The sequence below is a fragment of the Leopardus geoffroyi genome, chromosome A2 (assembly GCF_018350155.1).
Source record: "Leopardus geoffroyi isolate Oge1 chromosome A2, O.geoffroyi_Oge1_pat1.0, whole genome shotgun sequence".
Classification (NCBI taxonomy): domain Eukaryota; kingdom Metazoa; phylum Chordata; class Mammalia; order Carnivora; family Felidae; genus Leopardus; species Leopardus geoffroyi.
In genome coordinates, this window is record NC_059331.1 from 51,681,370 (window position 1) to 51,702,290 (window position 20,921).

The following is a 20,921-nucleotide window of genomic DNA, read 5'->3' on the forward strand; positions in this document are numbered from 1 at the left end:
AGTCTTCAGGATCAGCCCCCAGTGGTCCAGAACCTCTCCACCAAAGAGAAGTTACCTGCTCCCCTTCCCCCAGCACACTCAGAACCCAGTGGTGGTATCTGCACAGGGAGCCACGCTCACAACTGTCCCCTTTGAAATGAGAAACACGCTGTGGTCACTGATCTGTAGCAGTAGACATCTGGCAGAGCAGCAGGTGTAAAGGTCCATCCCGGCCAAGGGAAGTAAGTTTTTGGCTTGATTCATCTGCACCCCTTGTTCTTCTTGGTAGATCAGGGGTTCTCACTGCGCCAGACCTCCAGGCACCAGCATCACCTTGACCTTGTTAGGAATGCAAATTCTGGGGTCTCACCTCATCTTCGGATTCAGAAACTCCAGGGGTGGGGTCTGGGTCTATGTTTTACAAAGGGGTGAGGGATGGGGGCAGGCACTGGGGGGAGCTTCCCTGTGGCCTCATCTGAAGTGGGAAGTGAGAAAGGTCTGCCCTTAGGGAGGGCCACTTGGCTTGCACAGCCCGCTTCCTGTTGGTATGGGAAGTGTAGTTTTTAGCCAGGCAATCATATGTCTAGCTAAAACTTCTAGAATGTGTGAAGACAAGGGGAATGGGCATTCTCTGCCTTATTAGTACTGTCTCTAAATAATGTGTTTACACTGACCCTTTCATATTTATTTTTATTTTTATTTTTTTAATTAAAACATTTTTTTAATGTTTATTTATTTTTGAGAGAGGGAGAAAGACAGTGCAAGCAGAGGAGGGGCAGAGAGAGAGGGAGACACAGAATCCGAAGCAGGCTCCAGGCTCTGAGCTGTCAGCACGGAGCCTGATGCAGGGCTCAAACTCATGAACTACGAGGTCATGATCTGAGCTAAAGCCAGATGTTTAACCAACTGAGCCACCCAGTTGCCCCTAATTTTTTAAGTTTTCTTTATGTATTTTGAGAGAAAGAGAGTGTGGGCACACAAGCAGGGAAGGGGCACAGAGAGAGGGAGAGAGAATTCCAGGCAGGCTCTGCCCTGTCCACACAGATCCTGATGCAGGGCTTGAACTCAAGAACTGTGAGATCACGACCTAAGCCGAGACCAAGAGTTGGATGCTTTACCTACTGAGCTACCCAGAGGCCCCTCTCATATTTATTTTTAAATGCAACATACAAACTTTATTTTATTTTTTTAAATGCAGCATGCAAAATTTAAAAAAAAATTTATTTTTAAGTAATTTCCACATCCAACATGGGGCTCGAACTTAAAACCCCAAGATCAAGAGTAGCACATTCTACCACCTGAGCCAGCCAGGTACCCCTAAACTTTATTTTTTTTAAATTCAGCATATAAACTTAAAAAAAGTTTATTTATTGAGAGAGAGAGGGAATAGAGAGAGAACAAGTGGGGGAAGGCAGAGAGAGAGATGGAGAGAGAGAGAGAGAGAGAGAGAGAGAGAGAGAGAGAGAGAGAGAATGAATCCCAAGCAGGCTCCACGCTGTCAGTGCAGAGCCTGATGCAGGACTTGATCTCAAAACTGTGAGATCATGACCTGAGCTGAAATCAAGAGTCGGTTGGGCCACCCAGGTGCCCCACAAACTTTGTTTTTAATGCATCATACAAAGTTTATTTTTTTGTCCTTTTCATATTTATTAATTTAAATATTATCCACTAATTTCCTAGAAGAGGATTTGGCTTATACATAACTTCTCTCCCTTTAAAAAAAAATTTTTTTTTTTCAATGTGTACTTATTGTTGAGAGACAGAGCATGAGCATGGGAGGGTCAGACAGAGGAGGAGACACAGAATTTGAAGCAGGCTCCAGGCTCTGAGCTGTCAGCACAGAGCCCGGCACGGGCTCAAACCCACCAACTGCAAGATCATGACCTGAGCCGAAGTCGCACACCCAACCGACTGAGCCAGGCGCCCCACTTCTCTCCCTTTCTAATACATTTATGTCACAATTTTTAGTTCCTCAGTATATTGCTTTTGTAACATTTAAAGAACATCCTTACATTTCTGGTTCTTTCTTGGTCAGCTCTAGGCAATGCCTATTGATTCCCCACTTTGTGAGATGAAATTGCCCATTTTCTTGCCCTTTCTTACCCTGTTCTGTCCACTTTCACCTCCCAACTTTGGGTGAAGACCAGTTGTAAGTAGTCCTCTATGGGTGTTGTTATAGCTCCAGGCTCTGGTAAGCCCATAGGGAAGAGCTGGCTCTTGGGTGAAACCCTAATCTCAGGGTCAGGACAGGCAGGGGAATGCTGTCTGTGTGTCCTGGTTGATAGATGTCTGTGATGGGGAAAGTACTGTGTGCATAGGGCATCTGCAGGGCGAATCATAGTCTAGAGTAGCCTTTCCCAAAGCATGGGTCTCAGAAGAGTACTCCAGCCAGATACCCCTGCTGCAAACCAAAAGCTCATGAATAACTAAACTTGGGCAATGCTGTATGCTTTATCAGTGGCCCCTACCTTTGGAGATTCACAATGTAAACCATCATATTAAGGCTCTGATAAGTCCTGTAGCAAAGGCCTGCTTAGGCCATGTTTCCATTTATATTTGATCATGGGACCCCTTTTGATGTGATACTTGGAAATAATCCCACGGAACCAACACACTGTGGGAATCACTGCTCTAAAGAATGGTGACCATGGTGAAATTGCCAGACATTTCAGAGAGGCCTCATGATGGAGAGACCAGGGGATCAGGAGCAGACTTTTATGGTCAGGCTGCATTCAGCACCAGAAGAGTCTGTCCCAGGGGGCCAGGGCTGACCATCACCCTGGGGCTCAAAACATGAAGATCCTACTCCTCAGAGGGACTTTTCCAGACTCTGAGCCTTGGGAGGGGACTGTAAGCCAGGCTCCAGAGCCCAAGTTCTAGCATCTTGGGTGCATAGGAACTGGAATACTTTGACAGAGGCCAAAGTATTGGAGCTGTGACTTCCAGCCAAAGACGGATCGGCTGTCATCACTGCTGAGCTCTACAGCTGGTTAAATGCCACCAAAGGCAGGCCTAGGAGCTGAGCCTGTTGATGGTGAGGACCAGATGGCTCTAGCTCTGGAAAGAGGCTGGAAACCAGCAGTGCCTAGCCCGTGAGATAAAATTCGCCCTCATTCCTCCTCATAGAGAGTTAGGTACATGGAAGCTGGGCAGGGGTCAGTAATGAACTAAAGAAATATTTATCAAGTGGCTACAATATGTCAGGCACTAGGGACACAGCAATGAAAATACAGACACGGTCCCAGGCCTCAAGGAGCCTGCAGTCTAGTGTGGGAGACAAATACTAACAGGATGATGACACAGAGACCATAACCAACCGCAGTGTGAGTGCTTGGGGAAGTGCATGTGGGGTGATAGCATGAAAGAGGGCAGGATTTGATCTCATCAGGGCAAGCTTCCCTGAGAAAGTGAAAACTGAGCTTCCATTCAAAGGCTAAGTGGACCTAGTGAGTGAGGGACCTCGCAAGCATTTCTAGGCAGAGGGCACAGCACGTGCAAAGGCCTGGAGATGGGAAGGAGTGATGTTTGAGGACTCAGAGAGGCCGTGGAGGTCTCAGCTAAAGGACATGTGAGTGTGGGTGGGCTGAGCCTACAGAGGGCACAGGGGGCAGGGTCAGGCCACTCAAGGCCTCACAGGCCATGGTCAAGGGTCGGCTTTCTCAGGGGCAAAGGGAAGATTTTGGAGGGCTTGTCCCTGGGGTGTGCCCATTGTTCTGTCCGCTATGTGGAATAGGGGTTTGTGAGGTTCTGGGTGTGAGAATCTGAGTGGGAGAGCAAGAAGCTTCTGGAATCATTCCTCCTGCTGCCACCGTCTTCTCGGAGTTTTCTTGTGACTTTTGCAATTTTGACGTTTTGTTTTGGTTGTGCAACCTTGACAATTTCTAACTTTTGGTTTGGCATCTCAGCCAAAGTCATTTCCTTCCTGGAGCTGGGCTCTCATTGAATGGGGAATTTTTGGCTGCTGTTTAAAAGGAAACAGAAGAGAATGATCTCTTTCTTTCCAAAAGAGCCCAGGCTGTTGCAAGGGCCGGAAGGGGCTCCTGCATTTGCTCTCTTGGAAGACTTCCCAGGATCCGCCCGTTTCCAACTGCTAGGGAATAAAAAAAACATGGATAGGATTCAGGGTCACTGGAGAATTGCCCCTGGAGGTTGGCACTGTGTTTGGCCAGGATTCCCCCAGGCCTGGAGTCTGCCCATCTGGGTACTAGTTGTAACTTGTATTTTGCACCTAATATGTGCCAGGCAGGCATCTTCTCTCACAAATATTATTATCCCCATTTTATAGATGTGGAAACTGAGGCTCAGAGATTGACTAACATGCCCAGAGCCACATTGCTCATAAATAATGGGCTGGGATGGGGACTTACACCCTTACACCCTACTAGGGTAGGTCACTAGATGGTAGGTATCAGGTCTCACTTTCCCCCTCCGAAAAACAGGTACACACATTGCCCTGTCTATTTTTCTTGTAAACTAGGAAACTTCAAAACAAAAGAGATGGTGAGGTTTTTAAAAAGTTACTGCTGTGTGGCTCAGGACAGATCATCTGACTTTCCTTCCACACACTAGCTATTCCACTGGAATAAAGCAAGGCTTTAATCACTGTGGGGTTTTTTTGGGAGTTGTGTGAGAATGAACAGAGGGTCTATGCAATGCATCTAAAGCAGTTCCCAATTGTTTATTTATCTTTGAGACAGAGAGACCACAGTGAGTGGGGGAGGGGCAGAGAGAGAGAGAGAGAGAGAGGATCGAAGTGGGCTCTGCCCTGACAGCAGCAACCCCTGTGAGGGGCTTGAACTCACGAACCATGAGATCATGACCTGAACCAAAGTCGGATGCTTAACCGGTTGAGCCACCCAGGCGCCCCCCGTCCCAAATTTTTTAGAGAGGAAAGGTAAGAGCTGGTATGAAAGGAACGGCCATTTACTGAACTCCTGCTCTTGGAAGTAGGCTTCCCTGGGTTGCAAGTTTCGAACACTTTGAGATCATCCCCTAACTGGGATAGGCTAGGCTATGTTCCAGTCCCAGATAAACCCTGAAATCTCAGTTGTTCAGCACAACAAAGATTGATTCCTTAACGTCCAGTGCTGCCTCCTGCATTTTTGTAGCTGGCTTTGTCCTGTGGAACACATAGCTCCCAGGGGCAGCGTGGCCGGGGAAGATAGGGCTGAAAGAGGCTCATTGGCTCTTAATGGCTTTGTCCAGAAAGTGTTGATAGCATTTCCAGTTAAAGTCCATTGGCCAGAACTGGTCACGTGGCCCCAGCAAGGGAGGCTGGGTTTGAGAGGAAGCCAAGGACTGTTTGGTCAGCAGTGTCTCGCCTATAGGTTTCCTCAGCTCACGGGGATTTATGATGAGGTTCTACCTAACCATGGCCTACGCGATCTAACCCTTGCCCAGCTCTGTCACTTCATCTGTGCCACCTTCTCCTTCATTCATTTAGCTCAGCCACTAGGGTCATCCTTCATTTGAGGAGATACACCGGGCGGTTTTCTGCCTCCGGACCTTCGAATATGTTCTCCTCAGAATGCTGGTCCCTCCCCAACTCTTTGCATTCTTTCCGGGGCTAATCTTTCTCATCTTTTGAGTCTCTCCTTAAATAGTATCTGCCCACAGAAGCCTTCCGAGGCCACCCCATGTAAGTAAGTCTGTCAGGTACCCTCCCCTCTCTCAAGTTTGTTTTCAGCACAGAACTTCTCCCAGCTTATAATCAGAAATCTCTTATTTAACTAGCTTGATGTTGGGATTATGTCAGTTTTGATAATGGATGGCATCCCCAGTCCCTAACACAATGAATGAATGAATGAATGAATGAATGCAGGGTAAATCATTTTAGCAGCTGGTGGAGTACAGGTCAATGGAAAACCAGAGACAGAGCAATTAGGAAGGCTGATTAGGAGGTCATTCTCTCAGATTTGCCTAATTTTGTGTCTAGCTTGAATTGGGAGTTGAGTGGTGTGTGTGTGTGTGTGTGTGTGTGTGTGTGTGTGTGTGTGTGTGTGTTGGACTTTGGATATCCAGGAGGGTCCAGTCCAGAGATGAAAAGGGGAAGGAAAAAGGAAGATCCAGAAAGCTATGTTTGTCACTGATAATGCCAGCTGGCACCAGGATTCTTTAGTTATGGCTGAATCACTTTTATTTGTGCTAGAAGGCTACATTTCAGCCACATGAGTCAGCTGAAGTGTGAAAACACACATACAAATATTACATCACTGATATCTCGAGAGCTGTGAAGGGAGGGAGGGATTTCCAGATTGTGCTCACTGAGGAAAGACCTTGTTGGCACAGTCCCCTCTGCTCGAGTGTTCGGCTCCTGGGTTTGCTACAGTATTCAGTGTCCTTGAGCAGCTGGGGGGGAAACCCCAGGCCCCTCTCCCAAGGGTTCAACATGCATCAGCCTTTCACTTGAAGGAAGTGGGTCATAAATAAGTGAAACAGACATAAGATGACTATTCTGGGTTTTGCTTTTTTGAATATATAAAACAGAGAGAGCAGTTGAACCTGCTCCCCAGAGCTGTTAAATAGGCCATGCATAGGGGCGCCTGGCTGGCTCAGTTGGAAGAGCATGTGACTCTTGATCTTGGGGCTGTAAGTTTGAACCCCACACTGGGTGTAGAGATTATATATATATATATATATATATATTATACACACACACACACATATATACATATACATATACATATACATATACATATACATATACATATACATATATATTAAAGTAGGTCATGTGTATGGGAAAGCCCTTAAGACAAAGCCTGACCTCAGGTTGGGGATAGTGATAATAACCATAGTAAATAAGAATAATAGCTTATATCTGTTGAGCCATTGCGTGTTTCATCCTCACAGCTACTCCGTGGGAGTGAGGGTACAGGGCCTCTCATTTGTCACATGAAACAGGTCACCTCGCCAGTGAGCCTGACTGCGTCTGGTGGGAAGCATGCCAAACGCTGTAAGCTCACTATTTGGCTCCATGAAGGGGACACAGAGAAATGCTTTGGCTCCCCTGTCCCTGTCCCCTGGTGCCTGAAACTCAACCCTCATCCCTCTGGGTTAAGCCAGTGGTTCTCTCAGCTTTACCTGGGGAACCTTCAGATACATCCAGGCTCTGATGCCCCACAGCCACTGGGCCTTTCGAGACCATGCCACTGCCTGCTGAGAGTCACGGTTTCCATTAGAGGACTGAAAATGTTGCCAATAGCCATTCACCCCATATGCTTCCTTCAGAGACCCTAAGCTGAGAACCAGAGGTTCTTTCTCTGTGCCTTTTGGGCAGGGAGAGAGGGCAGAGGATGGTCATTGAAGCAGTTTGTGCCCTGTCCCTGACCTTGGGCTGGCTGCTTTACATATCCTGTCCCACTGAGTCCTGGGGTAATCCTGGGACAGGAGGGTTATAATTACTCTGATTCCACGGATAGATGCAAATGATGTTCAGGGTTGAGAGAGTTGCCCTCGGCACACAGGTGGGAATTGTAGAGGCTGGATCTGGAAACAAATGGAAGCTTCCCCACGCTTAGTCTCTGTTCTACTCTTTGATCACAGTTTATATTTTTGTTCTTTTTTTTTTGTTTTTTGAGAGAGAGAACACATGTGTGCATGAGGGAGGGAGATGGGGGGGGAGGCAGAAAAAGGGAGAGAGAATCTTTTTTTATGTTCTTTTTTCTTTAAGTTTTGTTTGTTTAATTTTTATTTTTGAGAGAGAGAGAGAGAGAGAGAGAGAGAACGAACAAGTGGGGAAAGGGCAGAGAGAGAGGGAGATAGAATCTGAAACAGGCTCCAGGCTCTGAGCTGTCAGCGCAGAGCCCGATGTGGGGCTTGAACTCACGAAACATGAGATCATGACCTGAGCTGAAGTTGGATGCTTAACCAACTGAGCCACCCAGGGGCCCCGAGGGAGAGAGAATCTTAAGCAGGCTCCATACTCAGCATGAAGCCTGATGTGGGTCTCTGTCCCATGAGCCGAAATCAAGAGTTGGATGCTCAACTGACTGAGCCACCCAGGCGCCCAAAAATACAATTTGTAGTTTTGGATCTCATCATGCTGCAGAACCAACTTCACATGTGTAGAATCATTTTGAGAATATAATCCCAGGGGAGAAGAGCGTGAGGCTGTGCCTATACATCGGTCATAGAAATGCTATAACCAGTTTGTTTCCAGTCTTGGCCTTGGCAGACAGGAAACTTGTGGTGAGATTTCAAGTTTGTCACAACCCTTTGTCATGAATGCTTTGGCTTCCTTTGCCCTGCCCTGTCATTGATGGTCTATTTTTACCTCAACAGCACTCAGGTGTCTCAGCCTGAAAGAGTGGGTGTCGTGTCTGCCCGGCTCTCAGAGATCAGGTCCCTATAGGCATTAAGGGTAGAGAGCCACATTTTCTCCTTCTTCTCGTTTTGAAGGTGGGAAAGGAGGCTTGCAAAGGCCCATGGCATAGCTTCCGATGACTCAGATCAGGCACTGGCAGCTCAAGAAGAGAAGTGGAGATGTTTAATGTTTATACATCTTATTTATTGTCAGTACCTAAAATACATCTGAAAGCACGCTGAGACAGGGGTTCACAGGAAACTGAAATTTGTCATCCATCTGTCACTGTGGGCCTGACGTGGAGCTCTGTCAGCTGACCTCTGTGGCTGGCTGTGGCCTTTGAAGGTTGACTGGGTGGAAGGGTGGGTGTCAGCCAGGAATGTGCTGGCAGGTAGACCCTGCTGATGTCATAGGACAGTTCTCCCCTCTCCGTGTGGGGACCCCCACTCCCGAGTGCTGACATGTGACCCAGGGTGCCAGCTGTAGGCCACTGCATGTCACTGTAAAAGAATAAGAAAAACAAAGAAGAAGGCTGAAGTCTCCTTGGGATGAAAACATAATGAAGCCTTTATTTCCCACATGGGTGGAGGCCATAGAGGTCAGCCACAGATGGGCTGGTGGCCTCAATGCTCCTGTCAGCTATGTCCTGACAGAGAGGCAAAGATTTGAGCAGAAAGAGAAACGATGAAGTCCCCAGCAATAGGACGCTGCAGTGAGGTCAGGCCAGGATGTTCACCCTCCCCACCCGCCCCTCCATTTGATGATGAGGAAACCAAGGCTCAGCCGGGGCCTCAGACAGGGGAAGGTGCTGTTTTTTTCTGGGGCCACAGACAGCTCAGGGTGCAGGTAGGACCTTCAGGAAGGCAGTGTAGCTCGGGAACATCTCCTGTTGTGGCTTGGCGTCTGCAGGAAGTCGCAGTCTTGGGTCCCCTTCACCAGCTTCATTGCGAGGGGAGCTGTGGCCAGGCTGTAGCGGGCCTCGTGAGAGGAGCCCCCACTGCCCTTCTGCCTCATACACAGATGTCCTGAGATACCACCATGGTGGCCCTTTGAGGAGCACAGGAGCCCCCGCCTCGGGGCAGTGTGTGGCGGGAGGATCCTGGGAGAGGCGCCAGGCCAGAGAGGGGAGGGCAGAGGCAATGAGGACTCCAAGTGGCATGGGGTGGCCCCTTCCTCCTGGGGCAGGGGCACAGGGTTCACTTTATACCCACCTGGGAAATGGGAGGCTCTGTCCCCACTCTGCTCACCAATTCACATTCATAGCCGGCGATCTTTCACTTTGTCATTTTGCACGAGGGCATGTGGAACGAACGTGGAGGTGTCACATAAGGCAAAGGTGTGTGACTCCATGCGTCCGGCTGCAGGGCTGCTGCTGGAAAGGACTCCCCTGCTTCTAGGCTCTCAATTTTGGCCAGAAGGTCTTCAGCCTCAGGTGGGGGTGGGGGTGCAGCCTGGCCCATAGACAATTTTCTGAGTGCCTGGGGACCCCAGATAGGGGGTGGGGGATGAAGTGTGCATTCTCCCCGGGGGTCCCTGCTGTGGGTGTGAGTCCTGCCCACAGCCCTGGCCTCCCCTCCTTCCTGCTTCAGTGAGTCTTTCCTCTGCCTTCTCCCTCTGGCGGGTCTCCTCTCCTCCTTGAACCGCTGGTTCCCTACTTGCTACTTCCAGGGTTGTGGTGAGGATACTTGTAGTGAAAAGATCAAGAACACATCTTGGTGGGTGGCAAAAAAACAGAAGTGAGTCAGATCTGAATCTAGAGAGATGGCCTGTTTGCTAATCTAGGTCAGAAGGGGTCTCCGGGGCTGATGACTACTCACTCTACCTTGGAAGACTCAGTTCCAGTCATTATTGTAGCTAGCTTGCTTCTGGATTTTTATCCCTCTCGGGAAACATACTTTACTGTGCAACTAATGCATGACCATCGTTGAAAATTTCTACAGTGTGAATAAACGGAAAACTAACCAACCAAACCCATGATGTAAAATAATTGATAACCGCAATTATCAATTGCGGGAATAATCACTGTTCACATAATCACTGTTCACTGTTTTGTGTATGTTCTTCAGGTTCTTTTTTTCTTCGTTATTCTATGCTTTCATATTTTACAGAAAACTGGTTACATAGTCTGTAGACTCTCCTGTCACTCAAAAGTGTGTTAACCCCTTTCCATGTCAAAGGAAAACATTTAGTTGCTATTAAAGTGAAAAGAAAACCCACACAAGTTAAAAAATTTAAATGAGCAGTCACATTTCTAGAGAAAGAAAATAGAATGCTCTTGCCAGAGTCTGACGGCGGGGAGGGATGGGAAGTTGGTTTTTAATGGGGACGGAGTTCAGTTTGGGAAAGTGAAAAGGTTCTGGAGTTATCTGGTGGTGATGGCTCCATGGCAGTGTGAATGGACTTAATGCCACTGAACTGTGGACTCAAAAACGGTGTAGGTGGTAAATTTTATGTCTTGTGCATTTTACCACAATAAAAAAGATATAATAAAACTAAAAAAGAAAAGTGTCGATGGTTCAGAATTGTGTTCAATGAAAACTAAGATTCACATCTTACCCTCCTTATACTAAATATTTTAAAAATATAATAGCAACAAGGGGCACCTGGATGGTTGAGTCGGTTGAGCATCAGACTTTGGCTCAGGTCATGAACTCATGGTTCGGGCGTTCGAGCCCCGTGGAGGGCTCTGTGCTGATAGCTCAGAGCCTGGGATCTGCTTTGGATTCTGTGTCTCCCTCTTTCTCTGCCCCTCCCCTGCTCACACTCTGTCTCTCTCTCAAAAATTAAATTTAAAAAAAACATTAAAAAATTAAAAAAAAATATAACAGCAACAACAATGAAGTTCCCGTGTTTGGAGCTAAGCAGACCACGTGCACTGTGTCCCTTAGTCCGCACAAAAGAGGCGAAAGGTCAACCGAGCTGGGACATGATAGAGCTGGTTTCCATTTCAGAGCCTGAACTCTAATCAGCTCATCTCTGCTGCTTCTTTTTCTTTCTTTTTTTTTTTTTTTAAGATTTTATTATTTTTTTTTAAGTTTTTTTTTTCTTTGAGTTTATTTATTCTCAGAGAGAGTGAGCATGAGTTGGGGAGAAGGAGAAAGAGAGAGAGAGAGAGAGAGAGAGAGAGAGAGAGAGAGAGAGATTCACAAGCAGGCTCCATGCACGGTCAGCGATGTGGGGCTTCATCTTATGAACCGCGAGATCATGACCTGAGCTGAAATCAAGAGTCCGCTGCTTAACCTACTGAGCCACTCAGGCGCCCAAAGATTTTATTTTTAAGTAATTTCTATACCCACATGGGGCTCAAACTCACGATCCTGAGATCAAGGGGTGCATGCTCCATGGACTGAGCCAGGCAGGCAGGCCTGCTACTTTTTCCATAAGATCATTTTATTTAAGAGAATAATAAATAGGTCATTGTCAGGAAGGGAGAAAGTCACCCATTATCCCCCATTCAACCTCCCTACTACTTCTGTGCGTTCCCTGTAGACTGTCTTCACACGTTCCCACCCTTTTCTCCTGCTTTGTGCCGTGGCCACAGGGTGGTGCTGTCTGCCGAGGGGAGTAGGGGGTTTGGGGTGGGGGGTGGGGCACAACAGTTGGTGTCTCAGCCTGAGCCATTCTGGTGTAGATGGCGAAACCAGCTCCAGGTTTGAATCTGATCAGTTGTTTGGGGACAAATCATTTTGCCTATCTGAACTTCAATGTGTTCAAAAATAAAATGCAGTCACTTCCGTCAGCCTCCAGAGATTGTCGTGAAAATCAAGTAAATCTGTGTGGTGCCATACAAGTGTAGTGCCATGCATTTTTAGGCATTATTAATATTGTTCTAGTCCCAAAGCTTGGGTTTGAAAAGCTTGGCCCCTTGGTAACAATCAGCGTTGTTTAGAGAAATACACAGTTTACCTGTCAGAAGAAATGCTGCCAGAGATTCACAGGCTGGAGACGTTTCATCCTAGCCCCATCGGATGCATGTGTGAGCAAGTCGGAGGCTTTCCCCGGGATTTCAGTGCCCCTGTTTCTGTGGTTCTCAAACGTGGGTCCACCTAAGAACACCAGAGGGTGAAGGGCCTTGAATGCAGGGCTGTAGAATTTGGATTTGGTTTGGAAGGTAAAGGGGAGATACAAGGAGTTGGGAGAAGAGCGAGTACTTCATTTGGACAGTGGGAGGTCATGAAGGCTTTAAACAGGAAAGTGACGAGGCAAGATTTGTATTTTAGCTAGATGTGGCCTGGGAAGGGATCGGGAGGCTGCCACAGCTAGAGGCAAAGGCCAGCCTGGGGAGATGACGCCATCCGGACAGTGGTAGAGGAGGCAAGAGGAGGCACTCTGTATCACAGAGTGCAGGCTCTGAGAAGCTGGCTAGGAACTGGTGTAGATACACCCTCGCAGCACCTTTGGGTTTTCCACATTGATGCAAATGGGAAGTGATTCCTCTCAAGGACAGAGAACCTCCACCCAGGCTTCTTCGGCCAGTCGTGCATGCCCAGGCTGTGTGATCTTGGGCAAGCCGCCTAACCTGCTCCGGCCTCTGTTTCCTCATTTCTAACCTGATGAAATGCAAACAGCTTGTGGGAATCTGAAGCATGCCCCTGGCACTCTTGGTGCTCAGTGGATGTAGCCTCTGTTTGCAGGGCTCCCACCTGTGAGACAGGGAAGGATGCACATGATTCCACTGTGTGTAGAAGGGGAACTGTAGGACTGCCAGACTTGTATATTTAGGGGCTCAACTAGGCACTTGGTGAGGTGAATATCTTTAATTTCCTCACGTGTTCAGGGGAACGTACAGTCTATAAAGCCCTTTCACGTCTATGTTCCCATTTCCTTCCTCTCAACAGCCCTGTGAGGTAGGCAAGCAGGCATGATCGTTATTATCCTCTCCATTTTATAGGTGAGGAAACAGGCTCAGAGAAGGAGAGTGTCTTGTCCAAGGTCACACAGCTGGCAGGGTTGGAAGCCTGTTTTGTGTGACTCAGTGTCAGAGCTGGACCGATCACAGGAGATTGTTGTCTCCCCCCATTACTTTCCTGGGGAGGCTGAGACCTAGGAGGCAAAGAACCCAACGGGGCCCAGTGAATTCTAGGGAGAGCCCGGAATAGACCCCAGCTCTCTGACTTCTAGACCCGGCGACTTGGTGGCTACTCCACTTCATTGAGTAATACTAACTTTCTTTCTTTTCACCTTGTTTCAGGGAAACCAGTTCCTGAAATCAAATCCTCTTTCCCGGATGCTGTGAAGCTGGGAAGACCTTTGGCAGCTTCTGTAAGAAACACTGAAGATGAACAGGGAAAGGGGCAGTCTATGAGGCCAGCCACCTTGCCAGGCCCGGGTATTTTAAATTAAAATTTTAATTTAGAGTAAATGTATCTATAAAGATTTTCAACTCAGCATATAATAGCAAAAAATTGGGGCACCAGGGAGGCTCAGTCTGTTAAGTGTCCAACTTCAGCTCAGGTCGTGATCTCATGGTTCACAAGTTTGAGCCCTGCATCGGGCTCTGTGCTGACAGCTCAGAGTCTGGAGCCTCCTTCAGATTTTGTGTCTCTCTCTCTCTCTCTCTCTCTCTCTCTCTCTCTCTGCCCCTCCCCCACTCACAGTCTGTCTCTCTCATTCTCTCAAAAATAAATAAAAACATTAAATTTTTTTTAATTAAAAAAATAGCAAAAAATTGGAAACAACCATGGGGATGGTAAAATTAATGACAGTCGGTCATAACAATACAATACTGTTAAAAATGATGTAGATATTTTTACATATGTGGAAACATGCTCATAATATATTGAATTAAAACAGCTAAAAAAGTCAAATGACAGAACATATACCGTTTATTATCATTTTTTAGAAAGAAAGAAATAACTCTGTAATTGAGGGCTCTCTATGTGTCGGACATTGTTCGGAGCACTTCAGAGATGCTGACTTATTTAATCCTCAGCTGTCCAAGTTAGGTATTTTGATTATCCCCATTCACAGATGAGGAAACTGAAGCACAGAGAGGTTAAACAGCCTGCCGAGGTCAAATGCTTTGGGGCCCAGGTATTTTACCTATGGTTTTACAAGTCCCCAGCATGGGCAGATCCTGCTGCTGGCTCTGGCTGGGAGCCCAATGACCTCTCTGCCCATTCTCCACAGGCCGCCTTACCCTCGCAGCTGTGCGTTGAGGGCACTGATGGGAGCTGCCTGCCCCCACTCCCCCACCTTTCTCCCTAGTACCAGCCTGCCGCTTTGTGCTTAAAAAATTCTTTTTAATGTTTATGTATTTTTCTGAGAGAGAGACAGAGTGTGAGCAGGGGAGGGGCAGAGAGAGGGAGACTTAGAGTCTGAAGCAGGCTCCAGGCTCTGAGCTGTCAGCACAGAGCCCAATGCGGCGGCTCGAACGCCCATGAACTGTGAGATCATGACTTGCGCCAAAGTCAGATGCTTAACCGACTGAGCCACCTAGGCGCCCTGCTGCTTTGTTCTACAGCACCTGAGGCACTGAAAGGAAAAGTGATTTGCTCAAGGTCATACAAGTAGAAAGTAGCATGTGAGCAGTGTGATTTAAATGCCCGTGTCCCTAACCACCGCACACACCACTATCCCCAAGCCTTTCAGACCACTTGTGCCCATGGAAGGGTTCAGGGACAGTTGGCCAAATGATGGAAGGACTCAGCCAGTGGATGACTTCCCCGGGGGGTGGGGGTGGGGGTGGGGCCACTGCATACATCCATATGTCCATTCTCACCACCCCTCCCTGGGGGCCTGGCCTCCCTTCTGCTCTCCTGTGAGCTGAAGGTCCCAAATCCATGAAATCTCAGTTCATCGATGCTGTTCCTGAAGCCAGAGTCAGCGTTGGCTGGGAGGAGCATGCCTGGGGTTTTGTACAGAGCTGTATTTGAGTCCCACCTCTCCCTTTCTAGCAGGAGAATTACATAGCTTCTCTGTACCTCAGCTTCTTCATCTAAAAAAGTGGGCACAATAGTGAAAGCCTATGGCATCATGTTGTAGTAAGGAATCAAATACCTCAATGTTGCTACCATGTAAGCATTTATTAAATGTCAGTTAATATTAACAGCATTCTGGGCACCCCAGATAGGTTGAAGCTGGGAAAATAATTCTGGCGCAGGAAGTCTGAATTGTTAATTGTAGCTAAAGATAAAAACAAGCAAAAACAAGTGCAGAACTTTGAGCAGCAGTTAGAGATAAGGGGAAATGGTCCTAAAGCAAATGTGAAAGTGGTTGATGGCCAGAGGAAAGAGTGATAGTAAAAGAGGGAAATTCTAGGGGACTGCTGGTCCAGATGGAGAAGGTGATGGGGGTTGCAGTTTCTTCTGGTATTCCTTACCTGGCCTACTGTAGAAATCAGCCTTATCTGGAGAGGCCTTTGCACTGTTCAGTCTCTTAAATGGCCCTCGGGAGCACATGTGCCCCCGCAAGGGGAGATGATAAACACAATCTACAGACAGAAAGGGGAAGCCAGTGGTCTATCTTTGCCCAAACTAAAAATAATCATTAATTTCATCAGTGACCCAAACCTTGTCTTCTCTTGGGAAAACCCTAAGGTTCCATCGGGCCCCAGATTTCAACACGACTGATTATCTTGTTGGGGTGGAAAATATGGAGGTGGTGGCGGGGGAGGACAGAGATGGGTGGTGGCAAAGGTGCCCTTCTGTGTGGGAGATGCTGGCCCAGGAACTTCTGGTGCCCCGCTCAGTTGTAACCCAGGGACGGGGCTCTGGCTGCTCCCCACACCCCCCAACCCTGGACAGCTGGGGAAGGATGCCGAACCTATTGAAGCTTCATGGCTGTGAAAGTGGCAGGACCAGGATCCAGCCCAGGCCAGTTGCCCCAGAACCCATGAGGTAACCCATCTGTGCCGGCTGCCTTGTGGGTGGAAAGGAAAGGGGGAAGAGACATGGAGGAGGAAAGTACGTGAGTAGCTCATTAAACAGATTCAGAGACAAGGGCTTTAGTAGCTTGAAATACTGTCACAAAGCCTTAGCTGTAGGAGAGGCCATTGGGTTCTCAGTCAGCATCTCTTATCCTGCACGTATTTTTACCATGTTTGGTACTCCCCATGTGCCAGAGACGGAGCTTGTGCTCTGTAACTGTCATCTTGTTTATTTAGTCTGGATGAGAACTCTACAAGGAATGGGCTTTTTTTGCTCTTTTTACATTTTATTTATTTATTAAAAAAAATTTTTTTTAGTGTTTATTTATTTTTGAGACAGGGAGAGACAGCATGAACGGGGGAGGGTCAGAGAGAGAGGGAGACACAGAATCTGAAGCAGGCTCCGGGCTCCGAGCTGTCAGCACAGAGCCCAACGCAGGGCTCGAACTCACGGACCGCAAGATCATGACCTGAGCCGAAGTCGGACACTTCACTGACTGAGCCACTTTCTCTCTTTACATTTGAGAAAGCCCAAAGAAATGAAGCACAAGTCACCCAAGTGCAAATCTTACTAAGGAAGGAGCCAGGACTTGAGCCCATTTCTCTCTGACGCCAACAAAGCAGACGGGGAAGCTGTAGAGGCCACTCCACTGCCAGCCACAGGGCCGGATGCAGAAAACCCCCAATCAGATATAGCACCACTCCGACATTCTGTCCTCATGCCTTCAGTGACACAACTCAGAAGGACAAGATTCAGGGTATTCTTCTTAGGGAAGCAGACATGTCAGAAAGATTTCTGTAGGATTTTTTTTTTTTTTTTTCCAGTAAATGTTTGGCACATGGACGGTTAGTGATTTGGAAACGACTTGTGTGAAGATGAGTGTCTTCCCGGACCCAGTGCTTCCCTCATGCATTTACAAAGCAAGGGCTGGCTATTCTCTGATTTGGCCACCTTGTGGTGTTGGCTCACATCCCATTCCGTTTTCCCTACAAACCACAGGGATAAATAGCCACTCCTCCAACTAGTAGCCCTCAGATGTCACGAGGTCAGACCTCAGTGACCACCCTCCCAACCCAAGAGGCCTAGTACAGCCTTCAGGTGAACCCCAGGCATCAAGCCAGACCAGAAGGTCATGGTTTATCTGAGGCCAGTACTGGCCCGGGAGTCACCGGGCAAAGGGAGAGGAAGAGGGACCATGTGTGCAGTGAGAGCCCCTGTCGTGAGGCGAGCTCTGGGCTGGGGACAGGACAGAATTTGAGAGAAGAACCGGGAGGGAAATGGAGTGGCCTGGAGCAGCCTAGAGCAGAGGTCCCCCAGGGTGTGGAGCCTGGCTCCCCAGTGGTACCAGAGAGCATGCGTGTTAGAAAAGATGTATATCTCATGCACAAAAAACTAGGGGTTTCAAAGCTAAATACATAATATGTGAATTAAAGGGGATTGAAAGAAAAACATCAAGTAACTCACAGGGGAGGCGGCACAGAGACATGGCCAACAGTTAAGAGATGGATGAACATGACCACAGTCTGGGGACACAGGCCAAGGGTACTGAGCCGAGGCCAAGAGCAGGCAGGGGCATGGGTAGAGGCAGTGGTGGCAGGGAGCCTTACTCCAAGGCAGGGTCCCTGGGCCTGCCAGCAGAGGCCTACATTGGACTAGGTCACCTGAGAAGCAGCAAGATTTTCACCAGACAGGGACGTCTGGATGGCTCAGTCTGTTAAGTGACTGACTCTTGATTTTAGCCCAGGTCATGATCTCATGGTTCGGAGATCAAGCCCCATGTTGGGCTCTACTTGGGATCCTCTCTCCCTCTCTCTTTGCTCCTCCCCCACTGTGTGTGCACTTTCTCTCTCTCTCTCTCTCTCTCTCTCTCTCTCTCAAAATAAATAAATAAACATTAAAAAAAGAGAAAGATTTTCACAGGACAAATGCCTGAGAGAAAATGGGGAAGGTAGGTGCTGGGCAAGGCTGGGAGAGACTTGGGGCCCAAGGGAAGGAGAGAGGGTGGGAAGTTTGGGTGGGAGTGTCTAAGGCAGGTCTACCTGGTGTCTTTAGGGAGATCAGGACCCTGGGTCTCCCCTTAACCTCCCCTCCACACTCATTCACTGTGGGGAGCAACCCATGGGAAGCACAGGGGAATGTGGGGGATTGATTTGAGAGGGCGGTAGGTCTCTCGGTCAGCTGCCTAGAAGTAGTAGCTGGTCTAGAACAGCGGCCCCAGGGAGAGAGGCTTAGGATGCACCTCCTCTTGGGCCTTGTGGGGATAAAAGATCCTCAGCTTGCATTACGTGAGCTTTGTTTTATCAGCTGCCTGGGTTAATAGTTTAGCGAGTCTGATATTAGTTTCAGCATGGTGCCCTTTTCAGTCTTCTGAATTAAATTTTTTTTACAGTCAAAGTTCCAGATTAATCACTCATTTCCTGATGTTGTAAACCAGAAATACCTGAAGCAAGTGGATTGGGCCAGCAACCCTGGGGTCAAGGCCAGGTTCCCTTGGAGGGCTGGCCCCAGGTTACTCAGAGACCATCCTAGCCATGGGGCCGCTGGGTATTTCCACATGGGGACATCTGAAGCTCCTGGCTTCTGGCTGAGGCCTGCTTCTGCGTTGATCAGCCACCGCAGCCCGTCTCATGCCTAGCTTGCACCTGCTCTAGTTCATCCGACTCCAGACTGCTTTGTTAGTGTTCAGGTTAATCTTTTGGCGGAGGCTGGTGGAGAAATGTCACCTCTTTAACCTGGCTTTTACTGGACCCCAAACTACACTTCAAGTCTTCTCTCTTCTGAATCTTCTTCATTTACTAAGCGGTGAAGAACATGGACTCCAGAGTCATGACTGTGTGCCCCTGGAAAGGTTGCTTAACCTCTCTCTGCCTCAGTTTCACCGTCTGTAAAGAGGAGATGGTAATGGTCCTTATCTCCTAGGACTGTCTTGAGGTTAGATGACGTGACAGTATTCGCTAGTTAAGCGTGCCTGGAATATTTTCTGCATGCCTGTGCTTCCCTGCTGTCATACCTCCACTCAGCCCGTCTCACTCCCTCAATGTCTTCTGACCTCATAAGCACTTTTCGAAAACATTTCCCCATCTTTCAAGGTCAAATGCTCCTTCCTCTGTGAAACCTTCCTTGGCCTCCCAAACTGCTTTGGTGGCCTCTCCTGCCTCTGCCCTTGGGAGGCTGGTTATTGACATGACTGCTGCAATGGAGTTTACTGGAAGGAGGGCTCCCTAGCTAATCACCTCTGTGTCCTTCACTATTCCTTGTGTGGGAGGTGGGGTGAGTAGGGCTTGGAAGTCACACGGATCTCCGTTGGAAGCCTGGCTCTGCCACTTAATTGGCTGTGTGCCCCTGAGCATGTAGCCACCTCCTGCGCCTCCATTTCTCCAGCCATCAACTGGGAATCACATAGAACCAACCCTGGGGCTGTCGTAGAGCTTCACTGAGGTAACTTGTAAGGAGTGTGTGGGCTGGCCCCTGGGGGTGTCAGAAAGTAGCAGTTGTCATTTGGGACACAAAGTGTTTGTGGAGTGAATGAGAACCTGGTTTGGTATGGGAACTGGTTGAGGACCCCTCCTGTCTTCCTCCTTTCCAGGGCCTGCTCCAGCCCGAGCCAACCTCCTGCCTCCTTCCGAAGATGCCCCTCATTCCTTAAAAACCAGCTTTCCTGTTTCATCTGATTCAAAGGTAAATCTTCCTCACCCCCAGGTGCTACCTCCCCAGCTTGTGGCTCTCACTCAAAAACCCAATGTATAGGGGTGCCTAGGTGGCTCAGGTCATGATCTCAAGGCTTGTGGGTTCGAGCCTCACTTTGGGCTCTGTGCTGGCAGCTCAGAGCCTGGAGCCTGCTTTGGATTCTGTGTCTCCCTCTGTCTCTGCTCCTCCCCCACTCACACTCTATCTCTCTCTCTCCTTCAAAAATAAACAAACATTAAAAAATTTTTTTAAAAAGGGAATGTATTGGGGTGCCTGGCTGGCTCAGTGTGTTGAGTGTGCAGCTCTTGATCTCAGGGTAGTAAGTTCAAGCCTCATGTTGTGTGTAGAGATGACGTAAATAAACTTAAAAAAAAAAAAAAAAAAAAAAAAAAAGCAATGTATTTACTTCCTTGGACCAGTCTAGGCTCTAGTGGTTAGGGGGATGGGGAGAAAGGAGACTCGTGGAATTACTCCAAGCTTCTAAGATTCTACATGCAGGCTGTCAGTGCAGCTGGGTCCTGGGGGTTGGGGGTGACTAAAGAGGGTTCATTTCAGTGTATACATGTTTTTTTTTTTTAATTTTTTTTTTTTTAACGTCTATTTATTTTTGAGACAGGGAGAGACAGAGCATGAACGGGGGAGGGTCAGAGAGAGAGGGAGACACAGAATCTGAAACACGCTCCAGGCTCTGAGCTGTCGTCACAGAGCCGGTCATGGGGCTTGAGCTCACAAACCGCGAGATCATGACCTGAGCAGAAGTTAGACGCATAACCGACTGAGCTACCCAGGCGCCCCTAAAGATTATATTTTAAAATTGCATCGGCACAAAGGTGAACACAATCCAAACTGGATTAAAAATTAAAAACATTTTCTTTGACTCTAAAAGTTCATTTTTGTTCTTCTGACTTTAAAATAAATCAAAACATTTTGGTGGGCCTCTACAGCTGTCCTGGGCAGGGTGCCTGGCGGAGAAGCCAGTGCTTTGTGGGTCTGGTTAATGAAGCTCTTCCATAAAGAAGATGGGCACTGAAGCATGTGTTTTTAAATAATAATTTTCAAAGATAGTGTAATAATTGGGAGAA

At 48.0% G+C, this 20,921-nt stretch overlaps 1 protein-coding gene across 4 annotated transcripts in view; it reads left to right on the top strand.

Moving 5' to 3' along the window:
* IRAK2 (interleukin 1 receptor associated kinase 2) overlaps positions 1–20,921 on the top strand; it is a 62,569-nt gene that overhangs the window by 14,993 nt on the left and 26,655 nt on the right. For 3 of the 4 annotated variants that reach the window (XM_045493769.1, XM_045493772.1, XM_045493771.1), the window contains exons 3-4: positions 13,476–13,613; positions 19,739–19,830. In XM_045493769.1, coding sequence (XP_045349725.1) covers positions 13,476–13,613; positions 19,739–19,830 — 230 coding nt within the window. The remainder of the gene's footprint in view (positions 1–13,475; positions 13,614–19,738; positions 19,831–20,921) is intronic. The other variant, XM_045493770.1, reaches the window with a different exon arrangement.